Below are 25534 nucleotides of genomic sequence, written 5' to 3'. Positions count from 1 at the left end.
CAGGAATGTGCATGCCTAATAGGACGACGACGTTGGTAGTCTTCCCTTTTTCATGCCCAACCATGCATTTCGACGCTTCGGGGACTCTGGCGGGATCAAATCCACGTGGGGGCCTCCTAACTCTCAATGTCTCTGTCAAAAGTCTCTAAAACGGCGCTTCACGTCGTCAGCAACAATCGTCGCGACTTGCCAGCCAGCTAGCCTGGAGCAGTCATCGTCCTTGTCGACACATTTTACACCTCGACATCGTCTCTCGCTCCCCACTTCATCATATCGCAGAGCCGATAACAGTGCAGGCATCGCCTCCACTCGGTTCACACACCCCTTCCCTCCATTCTGGTCGCTCGGCTGGCTCTTAGCGCTCGCCGGGCGCAACTCGGCGTAGCGGTGACCTTCCTCGGCCCTCGCTCGTCGGCAGCGCTGTCGAGACACAGCTCGACAATACTCCGCCTCGCAACCTACAGGACACTTTCTGCCTCGCACAGTCTCCACACCTATACCCCGCGTCCCGTCTTTGCGAGCTCACTCATGCCAGGAGCCCGTGACTTGACCACCAGCTCCTCCTTTCCACCTCGCAACGAGCCCATTGGGTCTTCCTCATCTCGTAACAACAACTGGCGGTCATACCGAGACGGTTCGAACGCCCACAGCGCCTCGTCCTCTTTAACCCACAGTCGCAACGGCTCGCCTGGTCGCGCGCCCTTCTCGAGCTCATCCCTACGAAGCAGCCCAACGGGGACGTCTGGGATTCAAGAAGGCTCGGACGCATTCGTACCGCCTCTGATTGACCGTATCGTGTCATCTGATTTCAAGTGAGTTAAAGAGCTAGATTAGGACTCTGACGCGCACAGGAAACGCGAACGTGAAGCTACCCCCGAGTTTACAGGCCGTACAGCCAAGTCCGCTCGCGCAGACATGCCGCCCCCGCCCCGTCATCGTGGCAGGTCCAATGGACACGGTGGTTCGCGCAAGGCCCCTCCACCACCCGCTATCGTGCTTCCCGGACCACTAAGGAACCGTGACCAGATCTTGCAGGAGTTTGGACAGAATATTCAGCTCAAGCCGCAGTGGGAGGAGAACCCCAAGGCGCCGCTGGCCAACTATCTCGGCGGCGGCACGGGCGGTGCCCAAAACTTAGGTGGCGGAGGATCAGGCTTCCAAACCGAGGAAGGTGTTGTCGACGGTGTAAAGGTGTTCCGGTGAGTATGAACGTGCCTCACAGCTGCTGATTGCAGTGTTTCGGTCGTTGGAGACCCGATCGAAAACATCATCGGCATTGGAGACCATGCGAGCAAGAAGGAGGCCGAGAAGCTAGCCGCGCTGAGTGCTGTTTTGCAACTCAGCAGTCGCGGTCTTGTGAGTCGGTGTCGTGCGATCAAGTGGCTGACAAAAGCTCGACAAGAGCAGAGCGAAATCTGTCGCTGCCGCTCGCGCCAGCGCCGCCGCAGGACCAAGCTCGGGCCCGACCGTGGTCGGCTCTGCCCCGGCGTTGCCAGTCGGTGAAACGACGCGCCTCAGCGACGGTACGGAAGTCACCTACGACCGTGCTCGAGCATTCATGGAGTACTACTGCCATCGCTACAAGTTTGGCAAGCCTGACCTCGAGTTTTCATCATCAGTCGTCAAGCCCAGGAAGGGCAGAGGCGGTGGTGGCCCTGCCATCCAGTTTTGGGAGGCGGTCATGAGCGTCAGTGGCCGACGAATCGGTGAGGGCAAGTCGGGTACCAAAAAGGGGGCGCAAGCGCAAGCGTACCTCGACGTCACCCGATATCTCGAAGGATGCGACCCGCAGCTATGGCTCGACTTTGTGGAGGCTTCGAAGAAGGACGGTAGCGCAAACGTCGGCTTGGCCCCACACCTCGCGTTCACAATGTCCGAGCAGCTCAACGACGAGGTGCAGTCTCTCTGCGGCGACATCCGTCATTCGTTGCTCTACTACAATGCACCACCAGCAAACGTCCAGGCAACAAGTGCACACCAACTCCCCGCTTGGAGCGGTGGAAGACGATTCCAGGCCTCCGAGTCGGAGCTGCGCGCAAAGTCACTCCAACTTCAGGACAAGCTGGCATCGTACGAATCGGACCCGTCATTGGAACGGATGAGGGCGACACGAGCCTCGCTACCTGTTCACACCAAGGCGACGGATATTCTGGCCAAGATCGAGGTCAACGATGTGACCATCGTCATGGCTGCCACTGGATCAGGCAAGACGACCCAGGTTCCGCAGCTCCTGTTCGACGACTACATCATGAGAGGCGAGGGCGCACGCTGCAACATTGTGTGTACGCAGCCACGTCGTCTTGCTGCCATGTCGGTCGCAGAGCGCGTGGCGGACGAGCGTGGAGACAGCCTCGGCAACGAAGTTGGATACCAAGTGCGTTTCGACAACAAGCTGCCCCGCCCGAACGGCAGCATCACCTTCTGCACCACGGGTATCTTCCTCAAGCGCATGCAGTCGTCCCTAGGCGCCCAGGCCAACGCGGATTCCGTTGCCAGCATGGACACTGTGACGCACATTGTCGTCGACGAGGTTCACGAGCGAGACATCGACACCGACTTGCTACTGGTCGTGCTCAAGCGTCTTCTTGCTGACCGCAAAGCCCGTGGCAAGCCCATCAAGATCATCCTCATGTCGGCCACCATCGACCCGCACCTCTTCCAGCGATACTTTGCCGATGTCCGCGGTGTACCGGCTCCGGTGGCAGAAGTCCCAGGCCGCACCTTCCCTGTCGCCAAGCACTACCTTGACGACTTCCTGGATGACCTGAGCGACAACCTGCCGGTTGCAATGGGCGGCTGGGTCTTCCAGGACAAGAAGGTCGTCGAGTACCTCAACAAGGAGCTGAGCAACGACCCGATGAACTTTGTCAAGACCACTGGCATTACCGGCGGAGAGTTGGAGATCCCGTACCCACTGGTCGCCCTCACCATTGCCTACGTTCTGCGCCAATCCGATGATGGCCACGTCTTGGTCTTCTTGCCTGGTTGGGACGAGATCAAGAAGGTCGCGGACATTCTCCTCTCCGGCAAGTTTGGGTCTCTGCTCGGGGTCCCGTTCAACGACGAATCAAAGTATAGCGTCCACTACCTTCACTCGACCATTCCTGCTGCGGAGCAGCGCGAGGTGTTCAGGCCACCACCACCGGGTGTGCGCCGTATCATCTTGGCCACCAACATTGCGGAGACCAGTGTTACCATCCCCGACGTGGTCTACGTTGTCGACAGCGCGCGCGTCAAGGAGAAGCGGTACGACCCCGATCGCCACATGTCGTCGCTGGTGTCCGCATGGGTCGGCTCGTCCAACCTGGGACAGCGTGCTGGCCGTGCTGGTCGTCATCGCGAGGGAGAATACTACGGTATCCTTTCAAAGCGCCGACTGGCATCGCTCGACCCACACCAGCTTGTCGAGATGAAGCGTTCCGACTTGAGCAACGTCGTCATGCACGTCAAGGCGCTCAACCTCGGCGAAGTGGAGGACGTCCTGGCGGCCACTATTGAGCCTCCAGAGCCTCCACGTATCGTCGCCGCGATGGAGACGCTCCACATGCTCGGCGCCCTTGACCAGAACAAGAACCTCACCGCCCTTGGACGCGTCCTTCTCCAGCTGCCTGTGGACGCGGCAATCGGCAAGCTCTGCCTGTACGGCTCGTTCTTCCGATGCCTCGACTCGGCTCTCACCCTGGCCGCCGTGCTTACAAACCGAGACCCTTTCCTGGCGCCTCTGGAGAAGAAGGTGGAGGCTTCTGCGGTCAAGGACTCGTGGTCGCCGATTGCTTTCCGCTCAGATCCTCTCGCCGTTGTGGCCGCTTACAACACATGGTCGGCCATTGACGACAGGAGGGACTACCACCACGCCAACCGATTCTGCTCGGACAACTTCTTGAGCAAGCCGACTTTGCAGCAGATTAAGCAAGTCAAGGGCAGTCTGCTCCAGTCACTCGACCAGGCTGGTGTCATTGCCGTGTCAGCGGGCGGAAATGTCGGGCGCATTGGTCGCGGCCTCGAGGTGCCTCCTGCACTTCGTGAAAACGACAACAGTCTGCCTTTGCTGGCGGCACTCATCGCCATGGCCACGGCGCCAAACTTTGCGATCCGCACGTCGGAGAAGACATGCCGGACATCTCAGGACAAGGTGAGTGGGAGGTGGAGGGAAAACAGAGAATCTAGCTGACACCCAACCAGACCGTGTTCATCCACTCATCGAGTGTCAACGCGCGTCGACGAGAAATCGGCGGCCCAGAGGAGCCATCGGCGTCTTTCAACCCCGCTGAGAAGCGCCTGTATGCCTTCGGCGAGAAGACACGCAACGTTCCACCGGGCGGTCACCCCAACAACGCCATGACACAACTTCGCGTTGTCACTCGCCTCGACCCCATGACGTACATGCTGTTTGGCGCGTACAAGCTCTACGTGACGCAGAGAGGCCTCGAGTGCGACAACTGGCTGCCAGTGACCGGCAATCTGCACGCCCTGGATGACGTCCAGCGTCTGAAGACGCTCCTCGAAGCTTGTATGCTGCGAGTGTTCGAGGGCGTCGGCAAGAGTCTTGTCCGCGACCGGGACCAGCGCTTTGCTGCTAGGTCCAAGGCTGTGGAAGTGCACCACGGTACCAGCAGGATCAACGACGATGGTCAGCTGGACGAGGAGCGTGAGAACGAGTCGGACGATGATGACGATGATGTCGACATGACTGGGGTCTCGGGAGCTGCCAAGTTCCAGTACCAGTTGCAACAAAAGCAGACGCGCAAGGTTGAGCCTTTGAGCCGTGACGAGATCAAGGAGCTCGAAATGCTCACCACGGACGTGGTGCGCATCCTTGACGAGTATGCCCACGAGCGCGAAGGTACGAGCCAATACAACAGCCGACCTGCGACGCCTTCTGGTGTGTACCGCCCTCCGCGGGGACGGACGTCCAAGTGGTAGGGTGTGGGGGGAGCGAGGAGGTAGAGGAAGGAGGCTGTAGCCTCGGCGGGCTTTCAGAGCCTGCGAGAGACGACATTTGCATAGATTTGGTCTTTTGTGGATAGATGCACACCACTTTCGTGTACCCTAGAGGAGGGCGGCCTGGGCAAAGGTCATCAGGTCAGAAGTTGCAGTAAGGAGCGTTGGCCGGGCTGCTAACGATGCCACAGCTCAGCCCAGCTGACTCGTCAACTGTGGGTGCCGACGCGACGGCCTGTACACAGCTGCATAAACTCCTCACCCACTGATACGCACCGTCGACAACGGTTGGCTACATACTACTGACTGACTTGCTCGTTTTCTTCTTCCGACACACTTCTCTCTGGTACACACGTCGCATCACCTCGCGCGTACCCGATTAACCGCTGAGGCCGGCAAACGGCGAGCGGATAGCGCCGCCGTTGGCGATGACCGACTTGATCTCGAGGTAGTTGAGAAGAGCAGCCTCGCCGTTCTCGCGGCCGATACCACTCTGCTTGTAGCCGCCGAAGGGGATGGTGGGCGAGGCAAAGTTGTACAGGTTGTTCCAGACGGTGCCGGCGCGGATCTTGGAGTTGAGGCGGTTGAGGCGGGTGGCCGAGTCGGAGAAGACGCCAGCGGCGAGGCCGTACGTCGTCGAGTTTGCAATCTCGACGGCCTCCTCCTCGGTCTTGAAGGTCTGGATGGAGACGACGGGGCCGAACACCTCGTTCTCGAGGATACGGTGGCCCGTCTTGACGTTGGTGAAGACGGTAGGCGAGAGGAAGTATCCGCCGCCGTTGTTGGCGCTCAGGTCCTTGCCGCCCGTGGCGACGGTCGCGCCGTCCTCGACAGCGGTCGCGATCCAGCCCTTGACTTTGTCAAAGTGTCCGGCCGAGTTGAGCGGGCCCTGGACCGAGTGCGCGTCGAAGGGGTCGCCGACCTTGATGCGCTCGGTGAGCGTGACAAAGTGCTTGGTGAACTCCTCGGCGATCGTCTCCTGGACGAGGAGGCGCGAGCCGGCAGTGCACACCTGGCCGACGTTGGCGCCAATAGCGAAGACGGCCCACTCGGCGGCCTCCTGGACCGACTTGACGTCGTCGACTGGCGCGGGTGTGAGCGAGGGGACTAGGGGGGTGGGCGAGGCAAGGCTGCAGCAGGGGAACGCCCGTGCACAAGTGGCACTGGCACTGGCCTCTAGCTACTCACAGATAATGTTGGGGCTCTTGCCACCAAGCTCAAGGGTCACCTTCTTGAGGTTGCTCTTGGCCGCGCTCTCCATGATACGGCGGCCGGTGAACGTCGAGCCGGTGAAGGCGACCTTGTCAATGTCCATGTGGTCGGCGATGGCCTGGCCCGCAGTGGGGCCACGACCAGTGACGAGGTTGAACGTGCCCGGCGGGAAGCCGGCCTCGTGGATGAGCTCGGCGAGCTTGAGCGCCGAGAGGGGCGTCGTCTCAGCAGTCTTCATGACGACCGTGTTGCCCGTCGCGAGGGCGGGGGCGATCTTCCACGCGAACATGAGGGCTGGGGGCGTGGCGTCAGCTGATGGGCGCGGTGGGAGGTGGCGCGATGGGCGTAGCGTAACCACTCACCAGGGAAGTTCCAGGGGATGATCTGACCACACACGCCGATGGGCTCATAGCGCGTGTGCGAGAAGGTGCCGGGGATCGAGTTGTACGTCCTGGCGTGGTGGTCAGCTTCGCCCATGGCACAGGTCCCAGGCGTACATCCACGGCCCCCACACCCACGCCCACGCCCACACTCACTTGCCCGTGATCTTGTCGGCCCAGCCGGCATAGTAGCGGATAGTCTGGGACACGCCGGGAATGTCGGATGCAATGGCGGCGGTGTACGTCTTGCCCTGGTCGGTGGACTCGATGGCGGCGAGCAGCTCTGCGTTGGCGTCGACGAGGTCGGCGAGCTTGTTGAGCAGCGCGGCGCGGGCTTGGGGCGAGCCAAAGCCCCAGCTGCGGTCGTCCTTCTCAAAGGCGGCGCGCGCGGCCTTGACGGCGACGTCGACGTCCTCGGCGTCGCCCTCGTACACCTGCGCAATGACCTTGTTCGTGGCCGGGTTGTACACGTCGAGCTTGACGCCCTTGGCGGGCTTGACCCACTCGCCGTTGATGTACAGGCCCGAGGGGAGCGTGATGGTCTTGCCGTTGCCCAGCTGGACCGAGGTGGTGAGGTCGGAGCCCATTGTGTTGTTTGGGATGTGGGTGGGGGAGGAGGGTAGTGGAAGGGAGGGGAGGGAGGTAGTGAGAAAGGGGCAGGAGCCTGGTCGTGTCTGCGCTTATAAGGCATGCCGTGGCCCGTTGGAATCTCGGCCGCCGTGCGTCTCATGGTCTGGTCAGCTGGGGTGGGGAGCTGGATGTTTAGCGTCATAGTGCCACCCTCAGCAACACGTCGTGGTTGTCGTCGTCGTCTCGTCGTTCAGTGTCTCTCGGCAAGTGCGCGCACGCCTTACCCCGGCGTTGGGCAGATCGGTTGACCCGGCACGCCACAACTTCCCCACCCCCGCGCGTATCGGCAATCTGCGCCTCCTTCCCCAAGTTAGGCGACCCAGACGGACCTTGGCACCGTGCAGCGTGTTATCGGTACAGTGTGCCCCGCCGTCACGCACGCACGCGGTATGCGGTATGCGGTATACAGTGTGCTTCTGCTGCTGCCTCGTGACCTCGCTCTGCGCTGCCCGCCTGAGTCAGCGCCCATGAGCATATTATTTCCCGTCGGTGAGGCCATGACCGCGGAACAATGCTGGCCGCTCGCGCTGCTTCTGTCGCCGCACGCCACGGGGTTTGCAGCGACGCAGACATACAGTAGCCGCGGCGTCTGGGGCAAGCTAAATGTGTTCGCTGTTGCCTCGGTGAGCAGATCCGCCAGAGCCGCGACTCGTGCGGTCCTCTCGGATAAATCGCAACAAAGGTGGAGGCAGGCACCTCGCTCTCGCTTGGCCCGACGGTGAGCACTACACTCCAACACACCCAGCGCACACTATAATGCATTCAATTCCCAAGACGGCCGAAAGCGACCTCCACTACCCTCCACCAGCATCATTCACCCATCCGGGTCCGAACCAGGATGAGCTCAGCACTGATTAAATCGACGGCTGCTATCCGTCGTCTACGCCTTGGTCGCAGTCGGCGTCGGGCCGGTGACAGGGCTCGCGAGGCAGCCAGTGGGCTTGGCCGACGTCGTGGCAGCAGTCTCGGTCGCGCACGCGGGGTACCACGTAGGCTGGACAGTCACCGTAGCGGGCGCCTTGACGAGGACGGTGGGGTCAGCCGTGCACGCAGGGGCGGTCGCCGACTGGCCGCCGGTGATGAGGCTGAACGTCGCCGAGGGGTACGAGACGGCCTTGAGCTGGAGACAATGTTAGCGAGGGTAAGCGAGTTGGGTGGAGGTGGGATGGGTGGAGGCGGAGCGGAGACGTGAGGCGCCGCCTCAACTGCGTGTTTGCCGAGAACACCTTGGCGAAGGTTCCCTTGGAAAGCCCGCCCCGCAACCCCAGACGCCACTCACCAGGACCGGGACGAAGCCACCCGTCTGGACCGAGAACTTGTTGTGGCCGGTCGCAAGGAAGAAGGCGTTGATGACACCCGAGTGGGCCGTAATGGAGATGAAGGTGGAGGGATCCGTAGCGAAGATCTGGTTGAGCGCGGTGCGGATGCGCTTGGCCTGCTGGGGACCCGTCTCCTCGTAGATAGGGTCCCAGAGCAGGTCGTGCTCGGTGAACGAGGGCTCAAACTCGAAGCCGGCTGCGAGAGTGTCAGCGACTATCATACCCCGCATCATAGCACCACTGACGGTAGTGGGCGGCAATGTCGCTCTTGTTGTTGCGCCAGTCGCAGGTGTGCAGGCCGATCGACTCGCGCCAGGCCTCCTGGATGACAGGCTTGACACCCTTGTTGAGGAGAATGTCCTTCCAGGTGATGTCGAGGGTCGACGCCGAGCGGCGCATGGGCGACGAGTAGAGACGCTGGGGCAGGGGGATGTGGTCCTTGAGCTGCGTCTTCCAGCCGTCGTTGGCCGCCTGGGCCTGGGCAATGCCGAGGGGGGTGAGCTCGGCGTCGGCCTGGAGAGTGTCAGTGAGCTGGACGGGTGAACCTAGTCTTGCTAGCTCACCCAGGTCATGTTGCCGTCGCCGTTCTGGAGCGCCCAGTAGCAGTTCCAGGCGGGGGTGCCGTAGAACGACTCGGCGGCGTTGTGGTAGCCCTGGCCGTGGCGAGCGATGTAGACGACCTTGTAGGTGGTGTGCTCATCGGCGTTCTTGTTGAGGTCGGTGACGTACCTGAGCGCGAGGGAGCGTCAGCGACCGGCCCGAGGTGAAGGAGCACAACGGAGAGCCGAAGGCCCACCCCACACTCACTTGGTAAAGTTCTTCCAGCGCTTGCCAGACTTGTCAATCAGACCGAAGCTGTCAGACAGCAGGTCGTAGCCCGTAGCGTTGAACTTGGGGTCGTCCTGGATGAAGATGCCAGGCACGACGGTGTAGTTGGAAGGCGCGAGCGTCTTGCCGTGGTACTTGTCGTGCTTGCCGCGGGCGGCGAGGTCGGCCACCGCGTCGAGGGGGGACGAGGCGGCGAGGGGCGCACTGAGAGCGAGGAGGGCGAGGAGGGCAGAGAGCATGGCTAGGGCTGCGTAGTGGGCGAGCTTGTACCTCCGCGGCTGATGCTGGGCTTTATACCTTGTGTCGAGGTCGAGGACGGGGACGACTGCCCCGCCGGCCTTTCCGCGCGCGGCCGCACTATCTCGCCATGCGGAATCCGATGTCGATTTCGAGGCCATGGCCATCCTCGCGTGCGTCCACTGTGGCGTGTTCTTGGCAGCTGCGATTCCTCGTTCGAGCAAGGCGCGGTACGCGGATTGTTGGTCAAAGATAGATGTCTGGGCAGCACGTGTGATGGCAAGATGGGTGAGGTCAAGCTGTAAGGGGGTGGGTGACGTCAGGGTATGGCTGCCTGCTGCCTGGCAGGCAGCAGTGGCGGTCGGCCCGAATGTCGCCGCAAAGTCAGGAATATGGCCTTCTCCTGCTCCTGGCTAGTGTGCTGCACACGACGACGTTTGAAACGTGCGCAGGCGGACAACTGCGCGGACGGCGTCGACACCGTCGACACAAGGCCACAAGGGGCGGGTTATGCGCGGCGGCGGCGGCGGCGGCGGCGGCGGCGGCGCCAGCGTCGGTGCGCCCTTGATCGAACAGTCACTGACTCGGCGAGGGTGGGGGAGTTGAGTTCGTCCGACTCGTTTGTCCGACCCCCCTCTGCGCAGCTAGCAGCTACCAACACCGACGTCGGACATTGCGAGCAAGCCATCACGGCCGACATGACGAACCGGGGGTCCAGCGGCGCCCGAGGCACCGTGCATTCGCCGGAGGGACCACGTTGATGGGCTCGCCGTCACGATTGGGCACAGCAGATGGATGCATAGTATTATCTAGTTCGGGGAAGTTGCCGACTGCACGGGTGTCGGCCGGCACGGGGTAAAAAAAGTTGATGGCGCGATGGCGACCGACTCTCGCCGCCAGCAGCGAGAGTGGGGGAGGAGGGGCATGATTACGGGGTGAAAGACATCTCTGGGAGCCTGCCATACCCATTTACCCAGGTCCACACGATATCCTCGTTCTTCGGCGCTTCGAGCACGCCGGTCGACAGCGGCTGGAACACCTCGAACGCAGCCTTGCTGAGGTCGAGGTCCCGCTCGCCGCACCCAGGGCACCGGTCCGTCACTTCCGCGATCACGCTGCGCCCGCCCCAGGTGATGTTGAGGTGGTGCCCGCAGATCGGGTTCAGGTTGGGGTTCAGCCCGGCGTAGCCTGGCCAGTTGTCGAACAGCTGGTACCCGACGGCGACGACCTGGTTTGGCGTGGTGGTGGGTGAGGGGGTGTTGGTGCGGAGACGGATGGTGTGGGCCGTAGTCAGGCGGAGGTCAGAGCGAAGGACCAAGGGTCAGTGGTACGCAGATGGAAGTGGCACAAATTGTCGAGGAGCAAGCGTCAGCGCCACAGACTAGGTCGAAAGACCACTTACAGGCATCTGCGGCTCATCGTACGTCCCACACGCACTGAGGCCGACATCGAACCATGTGCCACGGCCGCTGAACGGCCCAACACCCGCCCGGTCGACAGTGGTTGGGGTAGTCTGGGCCGGTGGGGCCGAGGTCGTGGACGTCGGGGTGAGGGTTGTCGCGGGCGGCGGGGTGGTGGTCGTCGTGCTCGAGGTCGTTGTCGTCGTCGAGGTCGAGGGTTCTTGCGTGGTCGTGGGCTCCGTGGTCGTTGTGGGCTGATTAGTCGATGAAGACGGCTCCGCTGTCGACGACGGCTCGGTGGTCGAGAGCTGCTCGGTGGTCGATGAGGGCTCCGTGGTCGAGGAAGGCTCCGCAGAGGAGGAAGACGGGGCCGCAGCAGACGTCGTGGGGACCTCAGAGGTTGTCTCAACCGAGGACGGAAGAGCCGAGCTGGGCGTCACGGTGGTCGGCACGGACGTCGGCGCCAGAGACGACGACGATGCCACGTGGGTTGACGGCGTGCTGCTGGTAGTGGGCGACACCGTGGTGCTGGAGCTCGTGGTGGTGGAGGCGGTGGACGGTGCCTGGGTGGTCGTCGGCTGTGCCGTACTCGCCGTGGTTGCTGTCGTCGGCTCTGTGGTGGATGTCGATGTCGTCGAGGTTGTCGAGGTGATCGAAATGCTAGAAGTGGTCGAGGGAGTCGGCTGTGTGGAGAGGGTCGAAGTGGTCGAGGTGGTCGAAGTGGTCGAGGTGGTCGAAGTGGTCGAGGTGGTCGAAGTGGTCGAGGTGGTCGAAGTGGTCGAGGTAGTCCAGTGCGTGGAGGTGGTCGAGACGGTGGACGTCGTGGATGCTGTCACTGAGGTCGACTCCGCCGTCTCACTCGTCGCCGGTGCCGACTCGCTCGCTGATGAGGACGCGGGACTCGATGCCGACGTGCAGGCGGCGCGTGAGACGACCCGGCGTCTCACGAGGACTTTACGGCGATTCGACGGGCCATTGTCCCGCGCACCGATCAGGGGCGAGTGACCCAGCAGCCCAGTAGGCGGAACGAACGGGACGAACTCGGCGTCCGCCTGGGGCTCGGCGAGCGGCGCTGCCGCGAGGATGGGGAGGAGGGCGATGAGCGGGAGGAGCATTGTCGTTGGGGGTGGGTTAACTGGCCTGCCAGTGTCGTGCGTCGCCTGCGACGTGTGCTTCCAGAGCGTGAGTGAGCTGCCAGAGCCTTCTTAGTGCTGCCTGAGCGAGATGAAGAGAAGAATTCATCGACACGAGAAGAGATAGCGTGTCGCCGCCGTGTGGTGTCGCGGCGTGTCGTGGGGAAGAGAAATGGCATATCGAGGGGCTGTTGAGAGGGCACTCGCCGCCCGTAGTCGCTGGCGTTAGGGTTGAGGGTCAGTCGAGCTGCGAGCTGCTGCTGCGATCACACACAAGACGAGGTGTGTACCTCGTTAGTCAGTGCCTCGAGTATGCCCTCGGCGCCACCCTAATAGTCGCGCGCCACCGTATCTGTTGGCTGTGGTCAGTCGCCACAGTGGCCACCTGCGCGTCCCTGTGGAATCCATGTACCCTGTGCGCGCGGTTGTCGGATGGGGCAGGCCAGGGTGGGAGTGGCCCAGAAACGGCCCTGGCAGCCCACCTGGAATAGGTTGCGAGCGCTGGAAACCGGCAGCTGCGAAAGAAAGAAAGAAAGCAGGCGGGCGTGGCGCAGGGTCTGTGTGGCTGGTCACTTCTTGGCTGACAAAGTAGGGGGCAGACTTAAGTGACAACAGGAACCAGGCGGGCTCAAGCGTATCATTCCTCCACGTGGTCAATGACGTGTAGCCCAACACCCAACTGCTGCCGTCATCTCGTCCGCCTTGACGCCATGGCCCCCGTTGTCTGTCCAATATTTTTTCAGTGTGATGGGTTTTTTGGAGCAGTCAGCCTGAGAAACCAGGGAAAAAGGTTTTTTTTATCGCCAATTACAATTTCTTGGCAGTAGAATTACCTTGAAGGTTCCAGAACCTAATAGTGCTTTTTTGCGGTGTCGTGTTGGTCCGGCAGCTACCAGTAGAAGCCACCAAGGCAGTCGTCGACGTCCACCCCAGCCTGCCGGCGAGCCAGCCAGCCTGCCTGCCCTCCATCCTCCTTGTCCGTCTGTACCCTTCCCATCTCCACCTTCCCCCCCCCCACCCCACTTGACCTTTTCCGGGACAAGTTATAGACTCGCCGTCTCCTTGTCAACTCTCTCCATCACACACAAAAGTATACACTGTAAAAATGGCCGTGAGTACAACTGCACACACGACAACGACGACGCACGCGGCGCCTGTTGCCGAGCACGGCCCGCTCGCCACGTCGCTGCCGCCGTCGCCGTCGCTGTTACCGTCGCCGAGACCATCACTGACTTTGTCCAGAGCGTCGTCGGCATTGATATCGGCAACCTTTCTTCCAAGATTGGTGTTGCCCGCCACCGTGGTATCGACATCATCACCAACGAGGTGTCGAACCGTGCTACCCCGTGAGTTTGCACGCGCAGGCCACCTTCCCTGCGCTTCGTCGTTGTCGTTCCATCGCGCTGACCTTGCCTCCCCAGCTCCCTCGTCTCGTTCACCCCCCGCCAGCGTCTCATCGGTGAGGCTGCCAAGACGGCCGAGACCTCCAACTTCAAGAACACTGTCGGCTCGCTCAAGCGTTTGATCGGTCGCTCGGTCAACGACCCCGAGATCGCCGAGTACGAGAAGAAGTTCATCAACGCCGAGCTCGTCGACGTCAACGGCCAGGTTGGCGCCTCGGTCAACTACCTTGGCGAGAAGACTGCCTTCTCGTACACCCAGCTCACCGCCGCCTACCTTGCCAAGCTCCGCGACACTGCCGCCGCCGAGCTCAAGCAGAACGTCTCGGACGTTGTCATCGCTGTCCCCGGCTGGTACACTGATGCCCAGCGCCGTGCTCTCCTTGACGCCTCCACCATTGCCGGCCTCAACCCCCTCCGCCTGATCAACGACACCACCGCTGTCGCCCTCGGCTACGGTATCACCAAGGCCGACCTCCCCGAGGACCCCGAGAATGCCCGCAACGTCGTCTTCGTCGATGTCGGCCACTCCAACTACTCGGTCGCTGTTGTCGCCTTCTCCAAGGGCCAGCTTACCGTCAAGTCGACTGCCTACGACCGCAACTTCGGTGGCCGTGACTTTGACTACGCCCTTGTCAAGCACTTTGCCAAGGAGTTCGACGCCAAGTACAAGATTGACGTCCTCTCGTCGCCCAAGGCCATCTTCCGTCTTACCACCGCCGCTGAGCGCCTCAAGAAGGTCCTCTCGGCCAACTCGGAGGGCCCCATCAACGTCGAGTCGATCATGAACGACGTCGACGCCTCGGGATCGCTCAAGCGTGAGCAGTTCGAGGAGCTGATCGGCGGTCTCCTCAACCGCTTCAACAAGCCCCTCGAGGAGGCCCTCAAGGCCTCGGGCCTCACCGTTGACCAGATCGACTCGATCGAGCTTGTCGGTGGTTCCACCCGTATCCCTGCCATCAAGGAGCGCATCCAGGCCTTCTTCGGCGGCAAGCAGCTCTCCTTCACCCTCAACCAGGACGAGGCCATCGCCCGCGGTGCCACCTTTGCCTGCGCCTCGCTCTCGCCCGTCTTCCGCGTCCGCGAGTTCGCCGTTCACGACATCACCCCCTACTCGATCCAGGTCGCATGGGAGAAGGAGGCCGGCAACCCCGACGAGGACACTGAGCTCGTCGTCTTCCCCCACGGCAACGCCATCCCCTCCACCAAGATCCTCACCTTCTACCGTCAGGGTCCCTTCGCCATTGACGCGTCGTACGCTCCCAACCAGGCCAACCTCCCCGCCGGCACCAACCCCGCGATCGGCAAATACACCATCAAGGGCGTCGAGAAGACTGCCTCGGGTGACCTCGCCTGCGTCAAGGTCAAGACCCGTCTCAACCTCCACGGTATCCTCAACTTCGAGGGTGCCTACGCCGTTGAGGAGGTCGAGAAGGAGGAGACTGTTGTGACTGGTGAGGGCGAGGACAAGACGGAGGAGAAGAAGATCGTCAAGAAGATCCAGCGCAAGGGCGACTACCAGACCTTTGCCCAGTACAACACCGTCTCGGAGCAGCTCGTCAACGACTGGACCGAGAAGGAGGGCAAGATGCACGCCGAGGACAAGCTCGTCATGGAGACCGAGGAGCGCAAGAACGCCCTCGAGGAGTACGTCTACGACACCCGTGGCAAGCTCGACGACCGCTACAAGCTCTACGCCCAGGCTTCCGAGAAGGAGGAGCTCCTCAAGGGTCTCTCCGAGGCCGAGGACTGGCTCTACACCGAGGAGGGCGAGGACGCCACCAAGTCGGCCTACGTCACGCGTCTTGACGCCCTCAAGAAGATTGGAGACCCCATTGCCCTCCGCTACCGCGAGAACGAGGACCGCCCCCGTGCTGCTGCCGCCCTCCGTGAGACCTGCAACGAGTTCCTCTCGCAGGCCCAGAACGGCGAGGAGAAGTACGCCCACATTGAGGACGCCGACAAGGAGAAGGTGGTGAGTATGGCTGTGTAACCGTTTGCTGCAACATCCGCTGACAATTACCTCAGATCGAGAAGGCTGCCAACACCCTCAGCTGGCTCGAGAACCAGCTTGTCCGCCAGTCGGAGAAGCCCAAGAACGTCAACCCTGTTGTCACCTCGGAGGAGATCAACAAGCGCAAGGACGACGTTAGCTACACCTGCGCTGCCATCATGAACAAGCCCAAGCCTAGGGTTAAGACCGAGTCTGGCACCCAGACCCCCAACGAGGGTGCCAAGGACGAGAAGATGGACACGGATGACAAGGCCCCTGCCGAGGACATGGACATTGACTAGATGTAGAGTCAATGTCTGTGTCGGGGGCCCGTGTGAGTAGTAGGAGATATTAGTGTATACGGTGAATAGATGCAGTTATCATTGTCTGCTAGCCTGCTGGTTATCATTGTCTGCTGGTGGATGTCAATGTGTACTGATCGTTGTCTCTTCTGGAGTGACACGAGTGGAGCGGTTGCCACAATAGGGATAATACCGTATCACCTGGAAAATGGGGGTACTGAATAATGGCGTTCAACTTGGAGTGCTGCTTGGCGGGATCAAACCGCGGACTGGGTGCTTGGTTGGGTGGATGGGTGGTGCGCGGGGCACGGAAGCAAATTGGAGCCTGGAGCCTGGCTGGGTACTGGGTGGATCACCAACACGCGACGACTGACGAGCAGCCAGCACTGGCTGGCTGGCTGGCTGGCTGGGCTGGGCGCCAGGCAGGCAGTCAGTCAGGCCACCGCACCGGCAACGCCCTCACGCTCATCACCATCAACGCGAAGCCTTCCAACAACAAGCATCAATCACACTCACACCCCATTCCCAACACCCCCCTCTCTCTCTCTCACGCATAGACGGAAGGCAAAAAAGGCATATCACCCCGCACGCCAGCCAGCACGCACGCACAGAGCCGCAAGCAATAGCATTACGCTTAACCGTCGAGCAAGCACGCAAGTTTGGTTTCCCCCCTCCAGCCCGTCCCGACGACACGACGACGACCCACGAACCCACCCCTCCCCGCTGTGACACGCAAACCAAGACCTGCCCCCAATGTCCTCGCCATCAGCCGCGGCGGGCTCGCTCTACCCCATCCACCTGCTGATGGATGAGCTCAAGTCGGACGATGTGGTCCTCCGCCTCAGCTCGATCCGCCGCTTGAGCACCATTGCCCTCGCGCTTGGTCCCGCCCGGACACGCGACGAGCTCCTTCCTTTTCTCCAGGTGCGTTGAACCGCCTCGAGGCGGCCTTGCTCTCCCTGCGACGCCGACACGAGGTGCCTTTGGCGCCGGTGGTGCCTCGGTGGCATTGCAGAGAGGAACAGGGCGAGCGCGCGCGCGCCACGACACGATGCTGACACGCCCCCCAGGACCAACTAGATGACGAGGACGAGGTCCTCCTCGTGCTCGCCGAGGAGCTCGGCTCATTTGTAGAGTATGTCGGCGGACAGGAGTACGCCTGGACCATCCTCGGCCCGCTTGAGAACCTTGCGGCCGTCGAGGAGACGCTCGTCCGCGACAAGGCTGCCGAGTCGATCTCGACCATCTCGGGCATCCTCACCCCTCAGGCTATCGACGAGCACTTTGTGCCCCTGCTCCGCCGCCTGTCCAACGGCGACTGGTTCACGTCGCGCACGTCGGCCTGCGCCCTCTTTGCGACGGCTTACCCCATCGCCCAGCCCGAGGCCCAGGAGGAGATGCGCCGCCTCTTCGCCGCCCTCGTCGCTGACGACACGCCCATGGTCCGCCGTGCCGCCTCGCGTGCCCTTGGTGTGAGTTTGGCTTGAAAGTTGTGAGGTTGCGCATCTTCTGACACCCACAGCCCTTTGCCAAGGCCGTCGCCTCGGTTCCCGGCCAGCACCAGCTGCTCGTCAACGACATCATCCCCCTCTACCGCCGCCTGTCGGCCGACGACCAGGACTCGGTCCGCCTCCTCACCATCCCGGACCTCATCGCTATCGCGACCAACCTCTCGCCCGAGGAGACCAAGGCCCACCTTCTGGAGCCTCTCCGCCAGAGCGTCTCGGACAGGAGCTGGCGCGTGCGCTACATGGTCGCCAACGAGTTTGTCGGCCTTGCCGAGAGCGTCGGCCAGGACATTGTCCGCGACGACCTTGTTTCTGCCTTTGTTGGCCTTCTGAAGGACAATGAGGCCGAGGTTCGCACGGCTGCTGCTGGTCAGGTTCCCGGTGAGTGCAGCGAAATATGGTATCAGCTCCACACTTCTGACGCTTTCAAGGCTTCTCCAAGCTGCTTGACCGTGACACCATCCTGAACAAGATCCTCCCCTGTGTTCGTGATCTCTCGACCGACACGAGCCAGCACGTTCGCGCTGCACTTGCTATGCAGATCTCGGGCCTCGCCCCTCTGCTCGGCAAGGACGCCACGATTGAGCACCTCCTGCCCCTCTTCCTCCACCTCCTCAAGGACGAGTTCAGCGACGTTCGCCTCAACCTCATCTCCAAGCTTGAGCTCGTCAACAGCGTCATTGGTATTGAGCGTCTGTCGCAGGCCCTCCTCCCTGCCATCATGGAGCTTGCCGAGGACAAGCAGTGGCGTGTCCGCCAGGCCATCATCGAGTACATTCCTCTGTTGGCCACGCAGCTTGGTGTGCAGTTCTTTGACGACAAGCTCGGCGCCCTGTGCATGTCGTGGCTCGGCGACACTGTCTTCTCCATCCGTGAGGCTGCCACCATCAACCTCAAGAAGCTCACCGACGTCTTTGGCGTCGACTGGGCCCGCACGACCATCATCCCCAAGGTGCTCCAGATGGGCGAGCACCCCAACTACCTGTACCGCATGACGACCATTTTCGCCATCACCACCATGGCTCCCTCGCTCAACACTGCCATCATCCGCGACACGGTTCTCGACGCTGCTCTGGGCCTTGCCTCGGACCCCATCCCCAACATCCGCTTCAACGTGGCCAAGTGCCTCGAGACGCTCGCCGCCGTCCTGGCCACCGACCCCGAGGGCCAGGATGTCATCCAGCGCCGCATCCTGCCTGCTTTGAGAAAGCTCCAGGAGGACCCCGACGCCGACGTCAGGTATTTCGCGACACAAGCGTACGAGCGGACGACTGGCGACGAGCAGTCCGAGCCCATGGTCCTCTCATAAGTACGAGTAGGCAGTAGAGTGAGGAGGGAGGATGGGAGAGAGGGCCGACGAGGCGTCGGCGAGCAGAGAGAGCGGCATGGCGGCCGTACGAGGCACAGGCATTTCAACCGCAGCTTACAAACCTTTTTTTTCTGTTCCAAGCCGCTAGGCGTCGGAATCCAAGTAGTTTACATACCCACGACAGCTGTCGCAAGCAAGATGTAGAAAGTGACCCGAGTGCGGTGGGAGCGAGCTGCAGCCAGGGGTAGTACACACAGGGTCAATGCGCCAGTCTCAGGCCGAGGAACTGCCACTTGGCGGCGCCGAGCAATTGGGTGCTGCGGGTGGCTCGCAGGGGCCGAGGGCGGGCGCACTCCGCTCCACTCGTCGGCGGCGGCGTCAGCTCTGGCGCCTCGCTCTGTCCGTCCCGAAGAGGCGATGATACGCACACAAACGTGTTTGCATGTGATACGTGATACAACGAGCGCGCGGCTCCCACTATAAGGTACATATGTATGGCTGTCTGCTTTCTAGCGGGACGACGGGCGGACCGAGCCCCCGCGCGCCGAGCCAGACGAGCCAGACGAACCCGACACGAGCGCCGCAGCAGCTGCCTGCGCCGCCGCCTCGGCCTCGTGCCCTGGCCCGATGACGCACGCGATCCCGTCTGAACTCGCAATGAAAATGCCCTCGACGGGGATGAAGTCTTGCCCCGGCATCGAGCGCTCCGTCTCGTCTGTTCCCTGAGGGAGAGAGATGCCTTGTGGCGGGAAGTCGGGAATCTGAGCATGTTAGTTGAAAAGCAGCAGGGGTTGAAAAACGGGCACCGGCTTCGACTCGACGGAGAGCGGGACGCCGACGCGGCGAGGACGGCAGCTGCGCGCGGAGAACCGCACTCCTGACCACACGCGCCGGCATTGCTCGGTTCTCTGCAATCTCGCTCGCGCCTTCAAGGCTCCCATTTCATGCCCAAAAGGCAAGGAGTAGAGAATCTCCGCGCTTGTGCGTGTAACGCACTCGAATCCATGCGGTGTGGCAAGTCGCAAGTTATGCCACAACCACAGACCGCCAGAGCCTCGGCCCCACTCGCACGAGCGATTCTTCTCGACCCCCTTCCTTTGCGCTCGATTTTCCGAGCAAGAACAGGGCCCTTCCCCCCACTCCCCCTTGCGACTACCCACGCGCTCAAGCCCACTCACTTTAAGCACCGAAAAATTGAGGTATCCGTGCCCTCCCGACCGCTCGTCATCAAATACTACTGGGGCCCAAGTCTTGGCCGCCTCGATCCACTGACGCACTTTCGGCCTGTCGCTAGGCCTAATGATAGAGTACAGTGACTGCCCTTTAAGCTGCATGGATGCGGTGGTCAGTAAAAAATAAATGCAAACTCGTCAAATCCTCGACGGTACCCACCTTGCTGCCATTGATTATGAGATCGTTCGATGCAAACATGATTCGCGCCGTTTCTGTGAATCGATCCAGAAGGTAGAATGTCCGTGGTATCCTGTCGTCTATTGCCCTTGTCCACTCATCGGGCACGGGGGCGTCTAATGCCGATCCTAGACGGTCTGGCCGAGGTATTGGTATTGTGGGGCCTGAAGACGGCCGGGGGGTCGATCCGGGCGGACCTGGGGTCGCCGTCGGCGAACGCTGGCTCCGCGGAGATGATCTATTATAATTCTGAAACGTCAGCCACACGCGACCCACTGCGCACGTACGCGAGCGTGGAGACCCTCGAGCCCCCCTCGAGCTTCTATGACCTCGCGAGCCGTCGCCGCAAGCCCTGTGGAATTAGTGGGAGGGGTCCTGTGCGTTCTGAGACAACTCACGGATGTCGTTTGGACCATTGATGGCTCGTGTCACGACACCGACCGTCAGGTCGTAAACGTGCGAGCTTGCGTCAGCCACCTGTCGTGTGCCACGAATGCTTACTATGAGCATGCGCAGTCCACGTAGAAGCCTCGCTGGTGTAGCAAGCGCGTGTAAATGACACAGCCGACCTTGTTGTGGAGCAGAGAGTCGCTGCGATGGTTAGCCGCGTCCGCAAGGGGGGTGTTGTGGCACTGCAACCGCCAGCGGAGACTCACTAGTGGACCTGGGTCAAGGCTTCAATCTCATCGGGGTGAAAGATGAGAAAGCTCGACTTGCCCAGCAGGTCTTTGGACTCGTAGCCCAAGATTTCTGTCATGGATTCAGAGACGTAGACGATGACGGCCTGTGGCAGAGGTGTCAGCGTGTTTATTAATTAGCCACACTCGACTCTTGTTGACTTACATTCTTCTCCGAAGTCGTAACGAACATGGCCGAGAGGCCAAGTTCGCGCATCTCGGCCGACGACGGTGTCGCTGTGCGTGCGGATGGCGAACGTCTAAAACCGCCACCACCGTACATACTCTGTGCCGAGAAGGCTGCCGGTGGATCGCGTTCCGGGGTCTTAAGAAGACGAAGCAGCTTGAGGAGTTTGGCCTTGCCTTGGTGGGGGCTAGTGCAAAGTGTTCCAGTGGTTTCCGCTGCGGCGGCGTGTGACTCTCGTGAGGGTTCGACCGTTGTTCCCTAAGCAATGGTGTGAATGCCGACCGTGAGTCTCTCTATCTATTGACCGTGCAGCACTCTGGCCTCTTAGCACAGGCCCTGCTTGCTGCTGTTGTTGCGCGAATGCTGTTGCTGCAGCCCTGCAGCGTATCGCGTTGTTCAGGTCAGATGCACTGTCTGGTGTGCAACCTCGATATCCCCTGAGATGACGGATGACCCGACAGGTTGATGGGCACGAGGACGCAGGGAAGTAGACGTCCTGAGTTGTGGGTCGTGGCGCTTGCGTCGGCGTGTACCGCTTGTTCACGGTGTTGGTCTATCGCAGCGTTTCGTATGGCTACAGTCGTCTGACACGACTGTGCAGATCGCAGTGGGGCAGTGCCGAGGTCTAAGGGATCAAAGAGATCCGAGGGAGAAACAAAGGTATGTGGTGGCGGCGTCGGCGGCGGCGGCGTCGGCGCGTTTTGCGTGACGGGGTTGGCGTTTCGTTCTATTCACAGGCCGGGGACGGGAAGGCGTCGTCTGGCGCTGCCGGGCCACGGATCGTCCAAGTCTAAAATACGGTCAAGGAGATCTGTAAAGATGTGCCCACGCAACAAGAGACAATGTCAACAATGTTGCTCGTCGGCGCGGCTTTAGTAAGATTGGTAGCAGGGAGCGTGGGTCGGTGGTGGCTTGAGGATGTGAACGCCCAAACGAGATAGTGTGCACCGGTGCCGCGTCGACAATCTCGACTTTGTTGTGCCCACGCGCAGTCACGAGTCGTCGTCGTTGTCGTGCGAGGAGTGTAGTTGAATGGAATGGCACTGCAAAAAAGTGGTGGTCCCAGACAATGTAGTCACCGTTTGTAGCAACGTGACTGACCAGCGGTGGGCTAGCGCGAACCGGACGGTGATCGGGGCAGGGTCCGAAACCGGGGGCCGGGGGGGATGAAGTGGGCAGGTGATATGGAGCAAGGAGCGTGTGGTGCGTGCTTGCCGCGTCCTCGAGAGAGAGGCTCGGGGAGGAGGTGAAGTGAGGGTGATGCCAAAAGGCAAGGTGGTGAATGTGGGTGGGGGTGTGATAGATTGGATTTCGTTGGAGAGGATGCTCGATGATGATCGCCGGTCGATCCTTTTTGGAGTTACGAAACTTGAACGTCAGCCGACCGACCACATGACTGCCAACTGTAAACTCTCTAGCCCACCCCGTGAACACTGGGACCCCCGACGTTGCGTGGGAGTTGGAGCAAGGACCGAACCACGACACATGTCGGGGACGGGTGTAACGACGGGGGACAGAGACTAGCAAGGGGGCGGGTCGGACGCATACTCGCCTCGCTCGTGGACAGCAGCAGCAGCAGCAGCATCCACCTCCACCCCCACCCCCCGCGCTCCTTCTCCGAACATTATTATTACCTCGCCCCTGTTGCTGAGCTTGTCGGCCCAGGGGAAGAGGAGAGACTTGCAGGGTGACGAGAAGCAGGAAGCTTGTACGTACAGCTCGTACGTCACAGGTTGTGTTTCCACAGGGGTAGGGGGTGTTCGGCTTGGGCGGCAGAATAAGGCAATCATGCCGAGGAGTGAGGGAGGGAGCCCACCCACCCAGCAAGCAAGCTTACGTGCGTGCTGCTGCTGGGCACATGCGGTGTGCAGGATCCACAGTCTCGCTCCGACCGACCAGCTCCACTCCAGCACGAGCGTGACTAGGGGTGGCACCAGAGGGTCCCCAGAACTGGGAACGGACCATGGGTCCAGGCAACAGGACGACGGCGGCGCGGAGCGAGTGGAACAATGGATACATGCGCGGCAGGACAGGGGCCGCGCGCCGGAGCCACGGCACGAGCACGCCGCAAGCCGGTTTGGCCCCTGCCCAGGCTGGCGGCCTTGGTCGCGGCGGCGGCGGCGGCGGAGGCAGCAGCACCGGGCGGGGGTCGGCCGGGCACGCGCATGCACCCAACCCATTGTAAGGTGAGGAGAGACGGAGGAAGGGGGAGGGATGCAAGCTTGGTTCTCGTCACAAACCAAAGGAGCAGGTGCGCATTTAGTCACCGTGCCGCCTCCTCCGCCTCTCCGCCTCGTTCGCCGCCGCCGCCGTTGTCCGGCGCTGACGAGCAAGGCGACAGGGGAAGGGCAGAGGGATGAAAAAGACGCCGGTCCAGGGAAGATGGACGGCGAGCTGCGTCTCGGTCTCGGAGCGAGCGCGGGTAGGGTGTTGCAACCCCCGCCTGCCACCAGCTAGCACGTACTTCGTGACCGCGGATCGACAGGGCTATCGTAACGGGGGGGTGGCGGGCGCGCGAGAGCAAGATGATACGGACAAACCAACACAGTGGCGACGACGACGTAGCCGGCAGTGACGAGCAGCCGCGGCTCTCGGCCGTAGATAGGACGGCGCAGCGCACTTACCTGGTTTCAAAGGAGGGGCGGCGGCTTGAGAGGCGTTTACGAGGCGTTTGTGGAGAGCGCCTGCCTTTGTTTATTGCGGCGTGTGCGGCAGGGGGGTGGAGTGCGTGGGGAGGTGGGGAGGTGGGGAAATTGCAGCTGAGCTGAGCTCTGTGACACGAGAAATGTGTCAGGAGTGGTGAGGCAGCAGCTGACAATGGGTTGATGAGGCGAACAAGTTGTCGGCACTGGCAACAGACTTGACCAGCGAGAAGTTGAGGGCAAAAAGTCATGACGCACGGCGCATACATTCATGTTATTTAAAGCTGCGCGAGGCCAAGACTACGCACTGCGGCCTTGTATGATGCGCGAGGCGTACGATGCAGGCCGGCCCAGACAGATCGGGCCGGCGTGCGCGTTGGCTCGGCGGCGCGCGACCATTCCTCGGCAGGGGGAGGGGGGGGGGGGGCAGCAACGGCGCGGCGCGGCGACAAGTTACGTTGGTTCGGGCGCGGGCCACGGCGGCCCGGTTGGGCTGTGCTAGACGAGGAGCACGACAACGACGCGACTAGGTCAGCTGCTGGGACATTGCACACGGTCGGTCGGTCGGAATGATCATCTGAGCAGGAGCGAGCGAGCCAGCGGCGGGAACTGGCCAGGGAGGGCTCGACGCTTGGCGACTTGGGACTTGCCCTGTCAAAACAAGCATGAACTCTGCGTGTCGTGTCTCTGGCGCACCGCCTGACGGCAAGGGCGATCACGGATCTGTCGCCGCCACGAGACAGCCGTGGTTGGTGTTGGTTGATCACCATGCCCCGTGCCGCCCGGCGATGGTCGACTAGCACGCACACCGGCGGACCGCTGGATGTGGTGGGCATGGGACACAACCAACCAACCAACCACCGGCCCGGGGCACGCTGCCTCGCTCCTTGACGACTAGAGACGCCGCCATCATCACGTCGCCGGCTTGTACGGAGACGCCAGTGACGAACGAGCGCGACACTTCGCGACGCTCTCACGGCACGGCGCAGGGGCTGGCGCAAACCATGAAGCCTCGAGGCTCGAGCTACCATACATGAACGCGGGGGTGTGAACGGCAGCGCGGGTACGTTCCGGTTAGCATGCCTCTGGTGGTGCACCGCCGACATGTCACCACTGGAAAGCGTGCCTTTTAGGGCCAGGTTCACGGCGGGAACGACGAGACACAAGGACCAGGACAAGGCCAATCGAGCCGGGTCGGAGGGGCCGTAGATCTAACCTTGGTTTGTGTACTGCCCCTGCAGTGCTGCTGCTATGCTAGTGAGACACGACGACGCTGCAGTGCAAATCCAGCCAGTCATTTACTGCACTGGCGCGCTCCTGGCGCCATTGCCACCCATGGCACCGGAGAGGCACCGACGTCGATCAGGTCATTAGCCTCGCGAGGGGTACACACTTGCGTCAGTCGCTGGTCAGCTGTCCTGCATCCATCCCTCCCGGGTGAGAGGGGCGGGGAGGGGACGGGGGAGAGGAGGGGAGGGGAGGGGAGGGGAGGGGAGGGGAGGGGAGGGATAGGAGCTCTTTCACTCGCTCACAGCATCCGAGCGAGACAGGAGCGCGGGGAATAGCTCCTGGAGCTGCCTGGAGCTGGGAGCTGGAGCTGGAGTTGGAGCTGGAGCTGGGCTAGACCACAGGAGCATGGGCACGAGGACACGAGCTCTCAACCAGCCAGCCAGTGACGACACTGCGCGGCATCCCATATGTTCTGGCAGAAACAAGTCGACCGTGTCGTCATCTTGGCGCGTTTCATCCACCCCATCCCAATTCCCGAGCTTCACGGGGGCCAGTGTGGGGTGAGTGAGTGATCATCGTGACTCCGAGTCTGCCGGAGGGGCTAGTGCATGTACTGTAGATCACACCACCACCGTGTGCTCTGAATGGACGGATGGATGGATGCATGATTGGCGCTCCGCGTTCACAGTAGCACGGCCGGCCGCGACTCCGCCGCCGGCGGCGCCGGAGGGATGGATTGAACGCCGCACCCAGCCAGTCATATGTCCTTACAGCGAGCCAGCCAGCCAGCCAGCCA

At 61.7% G+C, this 25534-nt stretch overlaps 6 protein-coding genes across 6 annotated transcripts; 3 read left to right on the top strand and 3 right to left on the bottom strand.

Annotated features, from left to right (window-relative positions):
- Positions 1-192: 192 nt before the first annotated feature.
- On the top strand, positions 193-5033 carry Dhx36 (ATP-dependent RNA helicase DHX36). Its single transcript, XM_062773593.1, has 5 exons — positions 193-812; positions 852-1199; positions 1236-1356; positions 1394-4132; positions 4183-5033. The coding sequence occupies exons 1-5, from the start codon at positions 529-531 to the stop codon at positions 4921-4923; spliced, it is 4233 nt and encodes a 1410-aa protein (XP_062629577.1). The 5' UTR covers positions 193-528; the 3' UTR covers positions 4924-5033.
- Positions 5034-5174: 141 nt separating this feature from the next.
- On the bottom strand, positions 5175-7349 carry ALTA10 (Aldehyde dehydrogenase). The gene is made up of 4 exons (XM_062773592.1): positions 6690-7349; positions 6516-6604; positions 6130-6447; positions 5175-6024 (listed from the first exon to the last, which is right to left on the bottom strand). Exons 1-4 carry the CDS (start codon positions 7118-7120, stop codon positions 5321-5323), a joined length of 1542 nt encoding a protein of 513 aa, XP_062629576.1. The 5' UTR covers positions 7121-7349; the 3' UTR covers positions 5175-5320.
- A 554-nt stretch (positions 7350-7903) lies between these two features.
- ARB_03491_0 (putative phosphoglycerate mutase) lies at positions 7904-9803 on the bottom strand. Its single transcript, XM_062773591.1, has 5 exons — positions 9290-9803; positions 9046-9211; positions 8728-8995; positions 8443-8678; positions 7904-8283 (listed from the first exon to the last, which is right to left on the bottom strand). Exons 1-5 carry the CDS (start codon positions 9712-9714, stop codon positions 8044-8046), a joined length of 1335 nt encoding a protein of 444 aa, XP_062629575.1. The 5' UTR covers positions 9715-9803; the 3' UTR covers positions 7904-8043.
- A 539-nt stretch (positions 9804-10342) lies between these two features.
- pi_0 (Papain inhibitor) lies at positions 10343-11666 on the bottom strand. The gene is made up of 2 exons (XM_062773590.1): positions 10950-11666; positions 10343-10775 (listed from the first exon to the last, which is right to left on the bottom strand). The coding sequence occupies exons 1-2, from the start codon at positions 10953-10955 to the stop codon at positions 10476-10478; spliced, it is 306 nt and encodes a 101-aa protein (XP_062629574.1). The 5' UTR covers positions 10956-11666; the 3' UTR covers positions 10343-10475.
- Positions 11667-13007: 1341 nt separating this feature from the next.
- hsp88 (Heat shock protein hsp88) lies at positions 13008-15867 on the top strand. The gene is made up of 4 exons (XM_062773589.1): positions 13008-13191; positions 13323-13426; positions 13502-15455; positions 15509-15867. The coding sequence occupies exons 1-4, from the start codon at positions 13186-13188 to the stop codon at positions 15773-15775; spliced, it is 2331 nt and encodes a 776-aa protein (XP_062629573.1). The 5' UTR covers positions 13008-13185; the 3' UTR covers positions 15776-15867.
- Positions 15868-16257: 390 nt separating this feature from the next.
- Positions 16258-18809, top strand: paa1 (Protein phosphatase PP2A regulatory subunit A). Its single transcript, XM_062773588.1, has 4 exons — positions 16258-16699; positions 16846-17247; positions 17298-17664; positions 17715-18809. Exons 1-4 carry the CDS (start codon positions 16529-16531, stop codon positions 18590-18592), a joined length of 1818 nt encoding a protein of 605 aa, XP_062629572.1. The 5' UTR covers positions 16258-16528; the 3' UTR covers positions 18593-18809.
- The last annotated feature ends 6725 nt before the right edge of the window (positions 18810-25534 follow it).

This window comes from Vanrija pseudolonga, chromosome 5 (assembly GCF_020906515.1).
Source record: "Vanrija pseudolonga chromosome 5, complete sequence".
In the NCBI taxonomy this organism is placed as follows: Eukaryota; Fungi; Basidiomycota; class Tremellomycetes; order Trichosporonales; family Trichosporonaceae; genus Vanrija; species Vanrija pseudolonga.
Note: the sequence above shows the minus strand (reverse complement) of the source record. Positions and strands in the feature narration are given on the sequence as shown.

What these genes read in the sequence shown, in the direction of transcription:
- hsp88 (XM_062773589.1), top strand. An exon ending in GTGTCGAACCGTGCTACCCC is followed by an intron (nt 13,427 to 13,501) that starts GTGAGTTTGCAC and finishes TTGCCTCCCCAG; the next exon opens with CTCCCTCGTCTCGTTCACCC. An exon ending in ACGCCGACAAGGAGAAGGTG is followed by an intron (nt 15,456 to 15,508) that starts GTGAGTATGGCT and finishes CAATTACCTCAG; the next exon opens with ATCGAGAAGGCTGCCAACAC.
- ALTA10 (XM_062773592.1), bottom strand. Translation starts at nt 7,120, where the DNA reads ATGGGCTCCGACCTCACCACCTCGGTCCAGCTGGGCAACGGCAAGACC. An exon ending in GCCGACAAGATCACGGGCAA is followed by an intron (nt 6,605 to 6,689) that starts GTGAGTGTGGGC and finishes CCACCACGCCAG; the next exon opens with GACGTACAACTCGATCCCCG. An exon ending in CATCCCCTGGAACTTCCCTG is followed by an intron (nt 6,448 to 6,515) that starts GTGAGTGGTTAC and finishes CCACGCCCCCAG; the next exon opens with CCCTCATGTTCGCGTGGAAG.
- ARB_03491_0 (XM_062773591.1), bottom strand. Translation starts at nt 9,714, where the DNA reads ATGGCCATGGCCTCGAAATCGACATCGGATTCCGCATGGCGAGATAGT. An exon ending in CGCTGGAAGAACTTTACCAA is followed by an intron (nt 9,212 to 9,289) that starts GTGAGTGTGGGG and finishes CCTCGCGCTCAG; the next exon opens with GTACGTCACCGACCTCAACA. An exon ending in GCGACGGCAACATGACCTGG is followed by an intron (nt 8,996 to 9,045) that starts GTGAGCTAGCAA and finishes GACACTCTCCAG; the next exon opens with GCCGACGCCGAGCTCACCCC.
- paa1 (XM_062773588.1), top strand. Translation starts at nt 16,529, where the DNA reads ATGTCCTCGCCATCAGCCGCGGCGGGCTCGCTCTACCCCATCCACCTG. An exon ending in AGCTCCTTCCTTTTCTCCAG is followed by an intron (nt 16,700 to 16,845) that starts GTGCGTTGAACC and finishes CACGCCCCCCAG; the next exon opens with GACCAACTAGATGACGAGGA. An exon ending in CCGCCTCGCGTGCCCTTGGT is followed by an intron (nt 17,248 to 17,297) that starts GTGAGTTTGGCT and finishes TGACACCCACAG; the next exon opens with CCCTTTGCCAAGGCCGTCGC.
- Dhx36 (XM_062773593.1), top strand. Translation starts at nt 529, where the DNA reads ATGCCAGGAGCCCGTGACTTGACCACCAGCTCCTCCTTTCCACCTCGC. An exon ending in ATCGTGTCATCTGATTTCAA is followed by an intron (nt 813 to 851) that starts GTGAGTTAAAGA and finishes TGACGCGCACAG; the next exon opens with GAAACGCGAACGTGAAGCTA. An exon ending in GACGGTGTAAAGGTGTTCCG is followed by an intron (nt 1,200 to 1,235) that starts GTGAGTATGAAC and finishes TGCTGATTGCAG; the next exon opens with TGTTTCGGTCGTTGGAGACC.